The sequence below is a fragment of the Eptesicus fuscus genome, chromosome 16 (assembly GCF_027574615.1).
Source record: "Eptesicus fuscus isolate TK198812 chromosome 16, DD_ASM_mEF_20220401, whole genome shotgun sequence".
In the NCBI taxonomy this organism is placed as follows: domain Eukaryota; kingdom Metazoa; phylum Chordata; class Mammalia; order Chiroptera; family Vespertilionidae; genus Eptesicus; species Eptesicus fuscus.
The window spans coordinates 50,398,839-50,414,350 of NC_072488.1; the positions used below are offsets into that span (position 1 = coordinate 50,398,839).

A 15,512-nucleotide genomic window follows, 5' to 3' on the forward strand; every position below is an offset into this window, starting at 1 on the left:
GGGGAAGGAAAAAGTAAAATTGGTCCAACGTGATAGAAGAGGCGGGGGGTTGGAGTAGAGAAAGACAGATTTGGGGAATTGTGCAGAGAAACATAATAAAGCTGGTACATAATTCAAAGGGAAGAAAAAAAAGAAGAAAAATTGAAATCACTAGTACATATCAGAGGGAAGAAAAAATTAATATCACTAAGAAAAATTTCATTCGACTTAAGTTCAGAGATTCAAACATTAATCTCAGAATCTCAGAAGAAGCTGTGTATCCAGCGGTAATGAAAGTCGACAAGGATTAGAGCGAATGTGCAAAATCAGGGTGAGAAGTGAAAGAACTAGATAATGCAAGAAACCCTAGCCAAGTGAGTCAACAAAATTCTGGCTACTTTTATACCTGGAGGGACATGATTGACATCTAGTGGAAGTACATGAATCTATATATGACACATAAAAATGAAAGAGCCACTATCAACAAAGTAGACTTATAGATCTATTCAATTATTTCCTTCTTGCCCAATAGTTAGAAACCCAAGTAGCCCTAAAAAAGATTCTGAACTCAGGATTTTTAAAGATCTCTATTTGGGCATGAGGGAAATCCTAGAACATCCCCTACTTACATAATCATGAAGTTGTTTACTAAAACTCCTGAACCAACAATAAAGCCAAGGCTAGTTTCTGTGGTTTTTGTTCCATTATTTTTGAATGGAACCAAAGCAGTGAGAGTGTCACTACTTCAGCTTGCATTAGATCCTGCTTGTACAGGGAGGATAACTTGGAGTTTTAGGCTCAAACAGGCTGCTCACTAAGTGATGATGCTTCATGGATGAGATGAATATCAAGGTACACCCAAAGCTTGCAAATGCCAGACAGACTTTGCTTTGGGCAAATGCAGGTCCCACGTGGTTTAGATTGTACTTACCTAGCATCTCATTTGGGCATTTGAGTAAAATGTCTTAGCAGAGTCTGACAACCAATTCAGGGAAAGAATGGGTTACCTATAGAAACAACAGTACTTCCCTGCTCTAGGGGGATATTGGAATTGTCCCCACAGTGTCTCTCCAAATTAATTTGGGCTCCAGTTACTCTGATAATACCCAATTCTTTACCTGATTCTAACCATTAAAATAGGGGCATAATAACTATTTGTGATGAGTAGGGGAAGAGTATGATGTACTAATTCCTGCATTGGAATTGACCACAACTCCTTCTAGCCCTGATATTTTACTCTCTTTCTAGTTTTTTTTTTTTCAAATGTTCTCATTCTTATTTTTCTGTTTCCTAGGAACATTTTTTAGATTGGTTCTTTCTTTAGAACAGGGGCTTTGTCTGTTTTCTCTGTATCTGCAGTAATAAAGTTTTGTAAGGAAAACATGTAAGAGAGCATATGGATTGACTGCACCACCACAATCAGATGCTTCCTATGCATAAAGATATGCTAGTTTGGCCTTGGTGAATTGGTCAAGGATACAATAATGAGTGTTTCTCCATGCTTAGGGGTGAAGCTCCTACTCAAGCAGTTCTGAAAGGATCCTGAGCTCAGCTTTCTGAAAGGCCCCTAGAGACCAAACCTACAATGCTCACTAATCACTTGGTTGATGACTCATGAAACTCTTTAATACGATTACTGAACTAATATGAAATGATGGGCAGAAAGAGAGAGACTTAGTATGTGAAATGTAATACAGCTCATTTTGTCTCTGAAATACTTGATGGTAAATGAGTTCTTCCTTATATCCCCACCCTTTTTTAAAAAAAAAAAAAATTCTCCTTCTTTCAGTTGCAGAGATTAGCTGTGCTAGAAGAATGATAAAGGGCTCAATATGTAAAGAATGAAGGAGACATAATCTCTGCCTAAAAGAGACTCCTATATGAAACAATAGACATACAGAAATGTCAAACAACCCTACTATAGTGTTCTAAGTACTGCCGTAATGCATAATTGGGATGCTATAGAATTGTAAAGAACTGATAACTTTGGGGTGTTTGTGGATTAAGGAAGACTACACAATGGCAATCAGTTCTGAACTGGATATTGAAGAATGAGGAGGAATGTACCTATGCCAAAGAGAAAGGAGTATATTTCAGTATGAAAGAATAAATTGATCATGGACATGATCAGGTATAGCATGGCATGTCTCCATATCATATTAGAAGAGGAGCAATTCAGTCTAATTGGAGCATTTGAATATATGTAGGAGATGGGGAGACAGACAGATAGGATTATAGGCAGGTGTCAGATGTTTGTTTGTATCCCAATTAAGAGGTTTTATAGTCTCCCTTCTATTAAAGGGGATCATTGGAATGTTTAAAGCTGGGTGTGGACCTTTCAGATAGTTACTTGAGGCAGTGGAGTTGGTTGGCATTTATTTCCATGGCCTCTAGGTCACCTTGGTTTTTGCTCTTATGGATGTCAGCAGTCCTATTTGCATCTTTAGCAAAACTTTTCTATTCATTTCACTGACTCACCCTGTGCTCTGAAACTTCACCCCTGAAGTCTCTCAGGAGGATTTAGTCCACATCTTTTTCACCTCTGATTTAGGATCTCAACACTAGAATGAGACGACCTTGATTTTTTATATGCATACTTAACTCTGATTTCATTGCTCCTCAAATGTCATCTTTCTGTGTCCCAGTGTGTACTCTGCATACAAAAGTATAGCAAGGATTTAAAAGTTTATTTCTAACTTTGATCTCCCTTTCAGGACATAAGCTATTAAAAGCATTCCAGGATTTTTGATAAATAACAGTAAAGTGGTATCTAATCTTTTTGGATGTAATTCAGAAGGTAGGAAGAAGCTACTATTTATATAATGCTATATCAGAAACTCTTAATATATAATGTGCTAATCATAAAGCTAGTGCTGTTTTGTCGTAATTAGTGGTAAGCAGAATCAGCTCTATATTTGAAGTAGTTTGAGACTTTTTCTATCTCAGTGTTACTTTGGGGGTATTTGATTTTCAGACTCTATTAAAGTGTTAGAAGAATTCATGAACTAACGTCATAGGTCAAGATGGGTTGTTCTAGAAACCTTTGTTTTTCTGTCTTATCACTTTTAAAACCAAAGATAAAACAGAAAGGGAACAGCAATGTGGAGAGCAAAAGTATGTTTGTTAAAGAGCATTAGCAGTTGACCAAGCCCTAAATAAATAAGTATTGAATGCACTTTAGAAGGGAGCTTAGAGACAGATTTTCTTAAGGGTCAGATCCAGAAAAACAACCCTGACTTTTAAGAAAAATAGATGTCTTGTCAGTTATAGGAAATCAAATCAAATGAAATTGAGTCCACGTTCTAGGTTTTACCAGTTTGCGGAGTATAATAAAGCCATTGGAATATTAACACTAAATTGTACTCTGAGGCCCCATTTGGAAAGTAAGGATTTTGCATCCCCTTTTCTGCCATTTCCCCCCTGGGACAGTTGATGGTATTTTCCGTTTCTATCTCTTTATAAAAGGGCCTTGTTTCTGCCTCTTTCAACAATGCCATATCATCAACAAGGTTGTTTTTACCAAGACCACATTCTCCTAAATCCCCCTTGAGCATTTCTACTCTACGTGCTGGAGCAAACAGAATTTGTTTCTCCAAACTTAAGGTTTCAGAGCAGCACTGGGCATATTTTGGGCCCTGGAGCATCCCTTATGGAAATGGTCCCTCTAGATTTTAGTTAGCTTTCCGCTCTCTCCTTTGGGCAGAATCAGACTCAGAGTCAGGTGCAAAAGATAGCAGGTCACCTCCTGCATTTTCCTTCTCTCCAACTCTTCTTCAGGGCGACCTTGCACACACAAAAAAAAACAAAGTAACACACAACCCCTGCTCACCATTTGAGACTCTAGGTCTTCTTGCAAATGGAGACATGTGCGTGGGCACTGAGCTATAGGAGGTGGGTTCTCCCTAAGTCAACTTTCCAACTGGCAGTTATTCAGGTTGAATATTAAGCATTTGATCACAGTCACAAGTTGTGAGGGAATTCCTCACTTAATACTGTTACCAAATTCATTTTTATTGTGTTCTGAGCCATGAGCTGGAACTTTATTTTCTCAGAGCCTTATTCTATAAGAAGTATAGCCTTGAGGATAATATGTTGATCTCTTTTTAAATATTTGAATCATGAAAAGATTCAAAGATACAAAAGGAACAGAGACTAATAAATCTCCTTCTACCCTGAGGTGTAACAAATATTAGCATTTTGCCATATCTGATTCACATTATTCTTTTCTTAGAGTTAAGATACACTTGAGGCCTCTTTAAGATCTCTACTTAATAACATGTCTCTCCTTTCTCTCTCAAAGGTAACCACTCTATCTAACTGAAGGTGGTATATATCCTTTCAGAACATGAGACATAAAAATGCATATTGCTTTGAATTATACTTGTGTGTTTTACAAATTCTCACAAATGATATCTCTTTTCAATTTCCCTTTCCCAGTTGAAACTTTGACCTCTGGGCTCTCTCACTTTAATATACTGGTTGTCCCCTGATTTGCATCCCTAAGTCCGTTTTGACCCACCCAGGTGTACTGCCCATGAACCTGGAGTGAGCAGCTCACAGTGGTTCCCTCCTGAGTTCAAGACTCAGAATAGAACCTGGATAGAGCCTGTTCATAGAGCCCTCAGCTATACTTATTCCCAGGTTTTATTTTTAAAATATGTTTTTATTGATAGAGGAAGGGAGAGGGAGAGAGAGAAACATCAATAATGAGAGAGAGAGTCATTGATTGGCTGCCTCCTGCATGCCCCCTACTGGGGATTGAGCCTGCAATTCAGGCATGTGCCCTTGACCAGAATCGAACCTGGGATCCTTCAGTTTGCAGGTCGACACTCTGTCCACTTAGCCAAACCTGCTAGGGCTTATTCCCAGGTTTTATATAAATATTCTAATTAACTCTTAGAATATACAACATATAAAGAAGAAACAACTGTAACCAGAGAGACACAAAGACATTCCTGTGACTGCAGTGTACTCAGCCCGCCTACTTAGTATATCTTCACAAATCAACATTTGGCCATGCTCTAGATAATGTCCTAACTCCCTGGTTGGGACCAGATTGCTTTATTAGATTTTTGTCAAAATGATGTATACCTGTTTTCCCTTCATTTACAGTAGAAGGCTTCCCTTTTGTCTACATGTTCAATAAAGTGGATATTATTAGGTTTTAATCTGTTTGCCCCTCACAACAGGTATGTGATAATATCTCATAGTTTATATTGCTAATATTTTTCCAATTATTAGTGAAATCAAGCATCTGATTATGCATTTCTTTATAATACAGGATTTTTTTTCTCTGAATTGCCTGTCCTAACATTTGTCTATTTTTTCTACATTTTCCTTATTGATTTGTAGAAGTGTTTATCTTATCTACACATAGGATTACTGATCCTCTATCAATTATACAACAGGGGCACAAATGTATGCAGCCAAGTGCTACTCATGGTATTATATAAATATGTAAAATTGTTGATGGTCATGATAGCAACTTAAACATAAAATAGAAAGGAGTTAGTATTCAGGATTTTCAGTTTAAGAAAAAAGGGGATTTTAAAATTTAATTTAAAGGAAAGTACTCATATGAAAATTCCTAATACCTACAATAAACATTTTCATGCTTAAGTATTCAGTTTCAATTACCTAGAAATTTTAGTGTGAAAGAGTTTGTTCCCAGCACAAAAGGGTGGTTGAACTGGCCTGAGTTGAATGTGGTGGTTTTAGAAATGTATTTTTATTGGATTCATATTTGAGGCAGTGCGGCTCAAAATCCCCCAGATTCCTCTTATAAATGCAGTTCAAAAGCCCAAATGAAAAATTCAAATAGTATAGAGAACCAGTTCATTCATGGAAGGAAATTCACCCAATGCATGCTTTGGTTTTGATACTTTCTTTTGAAAGAATGGTTGTTCTGTTTTCATCTAACCCTCCTAAAAAAAAATATTTGACTTTTCCTAGTAGAAATACATTTTTCTAGGAATGTTCTATCTTGAATACTCTGACCCTAGACAGTAAAGTAATTTATCAGAGTTTCTCAAAGTAGGGATTCAAATGGATGTTCAAATTTCTGCAGAGGATGAAAATGAGTATAAGATGAATCAGGCATGAAAATTCAGAAATGAAAAGAGATGAAGTATGTTTCTATTTTATTGTCCTTGTAAATAAAATGAATTATTCTCTTGGCTTTCTTTTGCCTTGGGAATTGATTGTTATAACAATTGAACAAATCAAATTATAATTTTTGAGAATCAGTGAATCAGCATCATTTTCTTAAGTATTCCAGACATTCCACTGAGTTTACTTTCCACAAATTTCTGTGGCTATGTAGGTGTCCTAGTTTAAAGAAAGGCGTCAGCAACTTAGAAAAGTATATATGCATCTTCTTTCACACCAAGGTGGTCCTGGTGGAATGATCAAGGTCATCGGTGAGCCCATTAGTCTGCATTGACTTTTTGGTGGGGTCTCTCGGGATTTCCCTCTCTCCTCTTACACAGACCTTCCACCCACCTTAAACACCCTGAATCTTTCATTTCAGATAAAAGTAGAAAGGACGGGATCTTTTCATTCATACTTTACTATGAGATCATGTAAGTTAAGGTCTGCTACTCACCATTTATGACTTTAGCATCTGAAATTAGTTACATATTTCTGGAAGTTTTCTATGGACCATCTAATACATTTATACGCATTACCCTATTGAATCCTAAGGAAGGATCAAATATATTTTTATTGATTTTAGAGAGGAAGAGAGAGAGAGAGATCAATGATGAGAGAGAATCATCGATAGGCTGCCTCTTGCATACCCCCTACTGGGGGTTGAGCCTGAAACCTAGGCATATGCCCTGAACCAGGAATTGAACCCTGACCTCCTGGTTCATAGGTCAATGCTCAACCACTGAGCAACACTGTCCATGATTAATATATTTTTTAGACACAGGTTTAGAAGGGTTAAGAACAGTTAGCCAAGGTTTCACAGCTAGTAACTAGCAGAAGTAGAACCTAGCTCAGATTAGGATAACATTAAATCTATGCTTCACATTTTAACACATAACCTGGGGCAGGTTTCAAAAGCTTGTTCCGTTGAATATCAGCACCATTCATGGAGTAAGTAGCACAAAGACCACTAAGCTGGGTTTACCCAGACTGGACAGGTGGACATTCAGCTCCACTGAACCGTTGGAATGCTCAGAGCCAGCCACCTCACCCAAGGGCTAGTACAAGGGATCATGAGAAGGATTGTCTAATGCCCTGCTTTCCATTTTGTTTACCCAGTGATGCCACGCTTTGCCGAACAAGTGGAGGTTGCCATTGAAGCCCTGAGTGCCAACATCCCTCAACCATTTGAGGAGAATGAGTTCATCGATGCCTCTCGCCTGGTGTATGATGGCGTTCGGGACATCAGAAAGGCTGTGCTGATGATCAGGGTATGTAAGGCCTCTGTGGCTCAGAGCTTATCAGACCTTCTAGTAGACTCCAGAAAACTCACCAATTTATTTTTAATTACTTAGCCAAATAACTTGACAAACCGTTTGGCTCCTCATTTACTCAGACATTGGTAACTTCTTACTTATAAAGAGCTGACGGACCCCAGCAAGCCTGGGTTAGTGATGAGTGTCCTGTAGAGTGATGCCTGCCTGCTTCTGGCCTTCATTGTTTCCTAAATTTGGTTCCAACCTAGTTTTGCTCCTGAGATTCTCCATGTTCCTTTTGCTAGCATTTTTTTCCCCATCAGAATCTTGATGCCATGGGATGGAAAAATGAAGATTACCTAGCTTATAGTGATAATAGTTACAAGAAAGTGATGCACAGCTACATTCTCCTTGTCACAAGTAATCAAGACATTGTCAATAAAGCTATATAACCTTTCAGTGAACCTCCCCCTATCACCTACACTACTATCTTCCCATCCTCTGTCTGCTGTTGTCAGGTCAGTGTAAGCCTTCCAAAGGGTAATTATATATAAACCCATGCTAGAAAACATCCAGGGTGGGAAAACAATAGGTTTACAGTTGGTCATATTGAAAATATACAATAATCTATATCTATCTATGTATACATATATGTGTGTGTGTGTGTGTGTGTGTGTGTGTGTGTGTGTAAAAATAAAGAGGTAATATGCAAATTGTCCGGGATGCCATAACATCAAGAGCACTCAAGAGGAGGCTGTGCACACAGTTGGGTAGGAGGGGACTGCATGGGAGGTGAGGCAAGCCACAGATTCTGTGGCAGCTTGAGCCAGCCCAGAGCGTAGACAGACAGGGGGACTGCCAGCACCAGCCGCAGCAGCTTGAGTAGGCCCAGAGCTGAGATGGGGCCTGCCAGCCACAGCATGCCAGCAGTCCTGCCTCTGCGCATGAGCTGCAGAGGAAACACCTTTTCTGACCGCTCATTGGCTAAGCTCCCTGTACGCCGCCACTTGCAGTGTTCTTGGTAACTTGGGTAATAAGAATCCAAGAACGTGATCTAGGGTTTTTCCACCTCACTCCTGGAGGAAAAAACAAAGGTCCACAGCTAAGAAATGTCATATCCTGCCCTAGCCAGTTTGGCTCAGTGGCTAGAGCCTCGGCCTGCAGACCGCAGGGTCTGGGTACAATTCTGATCAAGGGCATGTACCCAGGTTGCAGGCTCCTCCTTGGTCGGGGCCCAGGCCAGGGCTCATGCAGGAAGCAACCAATCAAAGTGTCCCTCTCACATTGATGTTTCTCTCTGTCTTTCCCTCTCTATTCTACGCTCTCTAAAAATCAAGGGAAAAATATCCTCAGGTGAGGATAAAAAAAGAAAGAAAGAAATGTCATATCCTATGACAGAGACATCTTGAAAATGCCTAAAGAAAATTGTCATTTTTTTCATGGTGAAGGGACTGGAGTCTGTATTGATAAAAACACCTTGGTGGCCAACAGTGGCAGCAGCAGTGGGGTGATGAGGGTGGTGCCTTCCCCTGATCAGCGGGTTGCCTCCCGCAGAGGGAGGCTATACTGTGGCTTAGGCCCACTCCCCACGGCTATCAGTAGGACATCCTTTGAGGTCTCCCGGACTGTGAGAGGGGGCAGACTGGGCTGAGGGGACCCCCCTAACCAGTGAATAAATTTCGTGCACCGGGCCTCTAGTTAATAAATAAAATTAGAATAAACTCTGAGTGTCAGGTACTCACACCGTACAATAGATTTTAAAACTCAAAAATATAATTTGCAATTGAATTTAACCCACAATGAGTCTTCATCTATCTCTATTAAAAAACAGCAGCTACCTAATTTCTTTTAACTGCTGTATAATGCTCCATTGTAAGATGAGCTATTTTTTCTCCCTACCTCCTTAACAGTTTGACATAGTAGTTTTAAAACATTTTTTTTTTAGCCACAGAACTCTTTCTTAAAATAAACAAATATGCAAAAACAGAAATGATGAACATGTTGCCCAATAGAAATAAAATGTTAGCCACATTTGTAATTTTCTAGTAGACGCATTAAAAAAACAAAAAAACACAGTTGAAATAAATTTTAATAATATATTTTATTTGGCCTAATGTATCCAAAACTTTACCATTTCAACATGTGACACTAGCCACACTGGAAGTGCTCAGTAGCTCCACCATATTGGACAAGTAGCCCTTGACTGTATCCTCACTCTCAACCTCTACAATTGTCTCTGGGCTGCTTGATGAAACCACAAGCTCCTTGCTGTGTGCATTCTGAAAATTTCTCTGTCGGGATGACCACTGAGCATCTAAACCAACATCCCTCAAACACTGAAAAACAATAATAACTAAATAATTAATTTTCTAGGATGTGGTCATTCAGATGTTTCATGAAGTATCTGCAATGTATTGTTCTCTCTAGATAATACATTTGCCTAGTCCTTCCAGGATTTCAAGGATGGCATTAATTGTCCCCAAAATCTGGTTTCTTTGTAGTCATTAATTCGGCATGTGTCCATCCTCTTCCATTGTAGTATGCAGAGGACAGCATGGTGCTTCCAGGGTGGTCTGAGCAGGTGGAGGGGAGCATCACCACAAAGGGTCTCTCCTCTGTCTTATTGACATCCATGCTTCTTCTGAAACATCTAGCAAACTTTTTCACTTGGGGCACAAATAACAACTCTTACCATCTTTCTTTTTCTTTCTTTGTTTTGTTTCTGTTTTTGCTCTCTAGGTGTTTGCAGACTGGCTTTGTTTTTTTGTTTGTTTGTTTGCTTTTTAATTGATTTCATTGGGGTGACATTGGTTAATAGCATTATATAATTTCAGATACACAATTCTATAATACATCATCTGTATATTGAATTGTTTGTTTACCACCACAAGTTGAGTCTTCTTCCATCACCATTTATCCCTTCTTTACACTCTTCTACTTCTTCCCACTCCCCCTTCCCTCTGGCAACCACCATACTGTTGGCAGTGTCCATGGGTCTTTGTTATTTTTCTTTGCTTAATTCTTTCATCCATCCCACTTAGCTTCCACAATCCTCCCCCATGACAGCTGTCAGTCTGTTCTCTGTATCTGAGTCTGTCTCCACTTTGTCAGTTTATGTTGTTTATTAGATTCCACATATGAATCTCACTTAGTCTAATTTCTCTTAGCATAATACTCACCAGGTCCATCCATGCTGTCACAAAGGGTAAGATTTCCCTCTTTTTTATGGCTGATTAATATTCTATTGTGCAAATGTACCACAGCTTTTTTTGTTTGTTTGTTAGTTTTTGATTTTTTTTTTTTTTTTTAATATATTTTATTGACTTTTTACAGAGAGGAAAGGAGAGGGACAGAGAGCTAGAAACATCGATGAGAGAGAAACATCGACCAGCTGCCTCTTGCACACCCCCTACCGGGGATGTGCCCGAAACCAATGTACATGCCCTTGACCGGAATCGAACCTGGGACCTTTCAGTCCGCAGACCGACGCTCTATCCACTGAGCCAAACCAGTTTCAGCTGTACCACAGCTTTTTTATCTGTTCATCTACTGATGGACACTTGGACTGCTTACAAATCTTGGTTATTGTAAATTATGCTGCAATGAACCTAAGTGTGCATATATTCCTTCAAATTAGTGTTTCAGGCTTCTTCGGATAAATTCCTAGAAGTGGAATCTCTGGATCATAAGGCAATTCCAACTTACTGTCTTTCAAGACCTGGCTCAAGTCTTCCTTCCCCAAATTTCCTCCCTCAAAAATACCCTAGCCTTTAACTACTGCTAACTGTTTTGCCTGTAATAGTATATATCATGCTGTTTACTTATAGGTTTCTTACGTTATTAAGACTGTGAAAGTTTAGGAAGCAATGGCTGTCCTTTTATTTTCCCTCCACTGTGGTGCATTGTCTAGTACAGTGCTTACTACTTACTATGTGTGTAGGGTGTGTTTTGGGGGTCTGGGGGACAGGTACCTAGGCAGATAGGAAGGTGACGGAGAAAATATAGGAGAGTTAGAGGAGAAGGAAAGGAAGGAGAGTCAGCCTTTCAACACTGTAACAAATTAGATCATTTTTTTTCTCATTACATACTAACATGTAAAATAAAGTAATAGACCATGAGAGTTATGTTTTCAAAGCATTTGGCACTAAATGCCACTATAATCCTCAAGACATATTCCCTCTTTTGCCATTTTCTGCTTTGTTAGTCTTCATACTTCTGTGACAACCATTCATCTGAGAGACAGAGGAAATTTATAGCCATCATTCATTTATATGTTGATGATCTGTAAAAAAACACAGTTTCCGATAAAATGCCATATCTTTGTTGCATGAAGTGGCATTCCTCCATCCCGCCATTTCCAGTGATTTGATCAGATGGATTTCACACCATGTAAAACTTAAGAAGAGAGAAATGTACAGCATATACAAATTGTTATTTTTAAATGCTTCTTCCATTTAGCACCCAAATGGCTTCATTTTGCACTTAATTTCTTGGGTTGCTTTTGAGTATAATGATTAAGTCTACTAAAAAAGATTTCATTGTACTAAGTCAGGAAGAAAGACAGTAAGACAAGTAGAGCTGGTCCCTTCCCAGAAAAACTGGCCATGCCACCTTCTCTCCCAAAGTGTTGATTATACTTTGAAAAAGAAATGTATGCTCCTCTGCCCGCTGCACCCCCCAAAAAACAAACAAAAACAACAACAAACAACAAAACACAACTAAATGCAAAAAGGGCCTTGAAGGGTAAATTCTCCATACTTTCCCTTTGGGCAATCAATACATATTTCATGTTGATAGCACTCTAGGCCAGCTTCAGACAACAGTCTGAAGTAAACAAAACATGCCCTTCCTGCCTTCCTGTATCCCAACCTCAGCATTGGTCACCCTTTTTTTTTTTAAATATATTTTATTGATTTTTTTACAGAGAGGAAGGGAGAGGGATAGAGAGCTAGAAACATCGATGAGAGAGAAACATCGATCAGCTGCCTCCTGCACACCCCCCACTGGGGATATGCCCACAACCAAGGTACATGCCCTTGACCGGAATCGAACCTGGGACCTTTCAATCCACAGACCGACACTCTATCCACTGAGCCAAACCAGCTAAGGCAGGTCACCCTTACCATCATCAATATATACATCAATAAAAATGTATGTTTTTTAGAAAAGGTCTACTCTGCTCCTCTTCCATGAGATTGTTGTGTTTTTTCAATTATTTTTAAATATATATATATTGATTGATTTTAGAGAAGGAGAGAGAGATAGAAACATCAATGATGAGAGAGAATCATTGTTTGGCTGCCTCCTGCATGCCCCACACTGGGAATTGAGCCTGTAACCAGGGCATATGCCCTGACCAAGAATTGAACCATGACCTCCTGGTTCATAGGTCAATGCTCATCCACTGAGCCACCCCAGCTGGGCCATGAGACTGTTTTTTTTTTTTTTTTTTTTTAATTTTGTTTGCTTCTTGCTGAAGTTTGCTCTGGCTGATCTATAAGCTACATAGGCATTTTCTGATGACTCCAGCATGGTCATTTAAAAAAGGAATAAGAAAGTCTGGCACACCTGCATGCATTTGATTCTTATTATTTGCAGCAGTGTATTCTGTAATGGTTCTGTGAACACTGGAGTAGAGAATACTGAAACTTGTTCTTCCCAGAAATTCAGGCTTAGGTTCCTATGAGCCTCTGGTCATATTTGTATCAACTGATCAAATACACAATCTGATTTTATTTGTGGTTTGTTTAAAGGTACTTTATTTAATATAGGCTGTTGATTCATTAACATTGAACTCCCAGCAAATGCACAATGACTTGTGCCTGAAGGAAGCTTATCTAACAAATGCCTTTTCTCCACAAGGAGCATTACAACTTTCATGCACTTAGGAATACTCGACAGCATTGTAGCACTGTGCTCAGAAGCTATTTTGAGCAAAAAATTTGGCACTAAGTAGACTGAAGAAAGGACACTTGCTTCCAGCATTGAGAGCTGAACAAGAAGACAGAGCATTGTGCTGTGTGACCTCAGCCAGATATATGCACGTTGGCTGACCACAGTTTTGTGCCATATTGTGGATGTCTGTGAATAACTGCAAAAGTACTGACTTGGGCATGCAAAGAAACTTTGAGTGGAAAAATTCACAAGTAAATAATCTACAAATAGTGAGGAGCACATGTATATTTAAGACAAAAAGAGTTAGAAATTTAATATTGAAAATTAAAATAAATGAGTAGGGTAGAAGGTGATGATGATATCCTGGTGTCAGGATATCTGTATTAGCAAACAGTAGGTGCTTCTCATAAGAATGACCATGAAAAGAATCTATAATGAAAATTACATGCTAAACTTGTGAGTGGAACCCATTAATTTGGTTATGTGTGAAACAGCAGGGCCTGGGCCAGGGTTCAGATACCGGACTATAGCTTAACTTTATATCTCCCAAACTAGGCATGATGTACCCTGGATCTTTGCAAGGCATTTACATGTCCAGGGAAACACATGGAAATCTCTCAGATAATGTGTGAAATATTAGCTGAAGGTAGTTCGCAGTTTAAACATCAGATTTGTTCATTTCTTTGGATGACATCATATAATTGTGATACTGGGTTTCTGGTAGTTGGGGATAGAAAGCAAGTTCAATAGATGTTCAATTGTATTCCAAGGTCTGAGAAGTCATACAATATGTACCAGGCACTAAGTTGTTAGGTCTGATTCACTATATTCACTTTTTATTGCTTAATCAACAGTACTATTAGGTTTGTGGGTTATTTATTTATTTAGCCTAAAGTTGCCATGAAAAATTATTGAGGCAATGAGAGTGCTTGAAGCAATAAAGTTTGGGAACCTGTTGCTAAAATATTGTTATGCTAATTTCATTCTCTAACCCTCAGTTTCCTTATCTGTGTGTGGGGACAAGTATTACCCCAACTATAAAGCACTTGCATAGATCTGGCCCTTAGTAGGTTCCACAGAAATATTTTCTTGCCTTATCCTGCTGTGATGAAATTTATCTTTATACAATTAATTAATATAAATACAACTTGGTAAAGAAGTCAACAATATTATCAAAATTGCAGCGATTAGAGTATTTTTCATAGCTGGAAAATAAAGGGCTGAAGAGCCTATAGAAACAACTTATGAGACAAAATTAGCAAACTGCAAATGCAGGGACTATTTATATGGGTGGCTTGCATGAGTTTGCTGCATGGTTAAGGCACAAGAAGAGATTTTAGTTTCATCCATTTGCCCAGTGGTATGTGTGATGGTTAAAAGGATGGGCTCTGGAATCCTCAACATGCTAGGTGTGACACCTTAGAAAGTTTACTCAAATTTGAGCCTGCTTATACATCTATAAAATGAGGATTAATTTATTTTAGTGGGTTGTTGTAAGGACTAAGTCCTATAGTGGAATGCCTGTACCATAATGGGTGCTAAAAAACAATTGCTGTTATTGCTGTTGTTGTCAGGTGTTTATTTTATTAAATATAATAATTATCACTTATTATGATAGTTCACTTTTATAATTTACAGAGCATTTATATAAATACTAGAGGCCCAGTGCATGAAATTCATGCATGGGAGTGTGTGTGTTTCTCAGCCCAGCCTGCACCCTCTCCAATCTGGGACCCCTTGAGGGATGTTCGACTGCCAGTTTAGGCCCAATCCTGGTAGGATCGGACCTAAACGGGCAGTCGGACATCCCTCTCACAATCCAGGACTACTGGCTCCCAACTGCTCACCTGCCTGCCTTCCTGATTGCCCCTAACCACTTCTGCCTGCCAGCCTGGTCACCCTCTAACCACTCCCCGGCCAGCCTGATTGATGCCTAACTTCTCCCCTATCAGCCTGTTTGCCCCTAACTGCCCTCCCCTGCAGGCCTGGTCACCCCTAACTGCCCTCCCCTGCAGGCCTGGTCACCCCTAACTGCCCTCCCATGCAGGCTTGATCACCCACAACTGCCCTCCCCTGAAGGCCTGGTCCCTCCCAACCGCCCTCCTCTGCTGGCCATCTTGTGGTGGCCATCTTGTGTCCACATGGGGGCAGTCATCTTTGACCACATGGGGGCAGCCATCTTGTCTGTTGGAGTGACAGTCAATTTGCATATTATTCTTTTATTAGATTAGGTAG

General features: G+C 39.3%; 1 protein-coding gene across 7 annotated transcripts in view; it reads left to right on the top strand.

Moving 5' to 3' along the window:
- CTNNA2 (catenin alpha 2) overlaps positions 1-15,512 on the top strand; it is a 982,769-nt gene that overhangs the window by 901,474 nt on the left and 65,783 nt on the right. For all 7 annotated transcript variants that reach the window (XM_054728044.1, XM_054728045.1, XM_008157457.3 and 4 more), the window contains one exon: positions 7,246-7,397. In XM_054728044.1, coding sequence (XP_054584019.1) covers positions 7,246-7,397 — 152 coding nt within the window. The remainder of the gene's footprint in view (positions 1-7,245; positions 7,398-15,512) is intronic.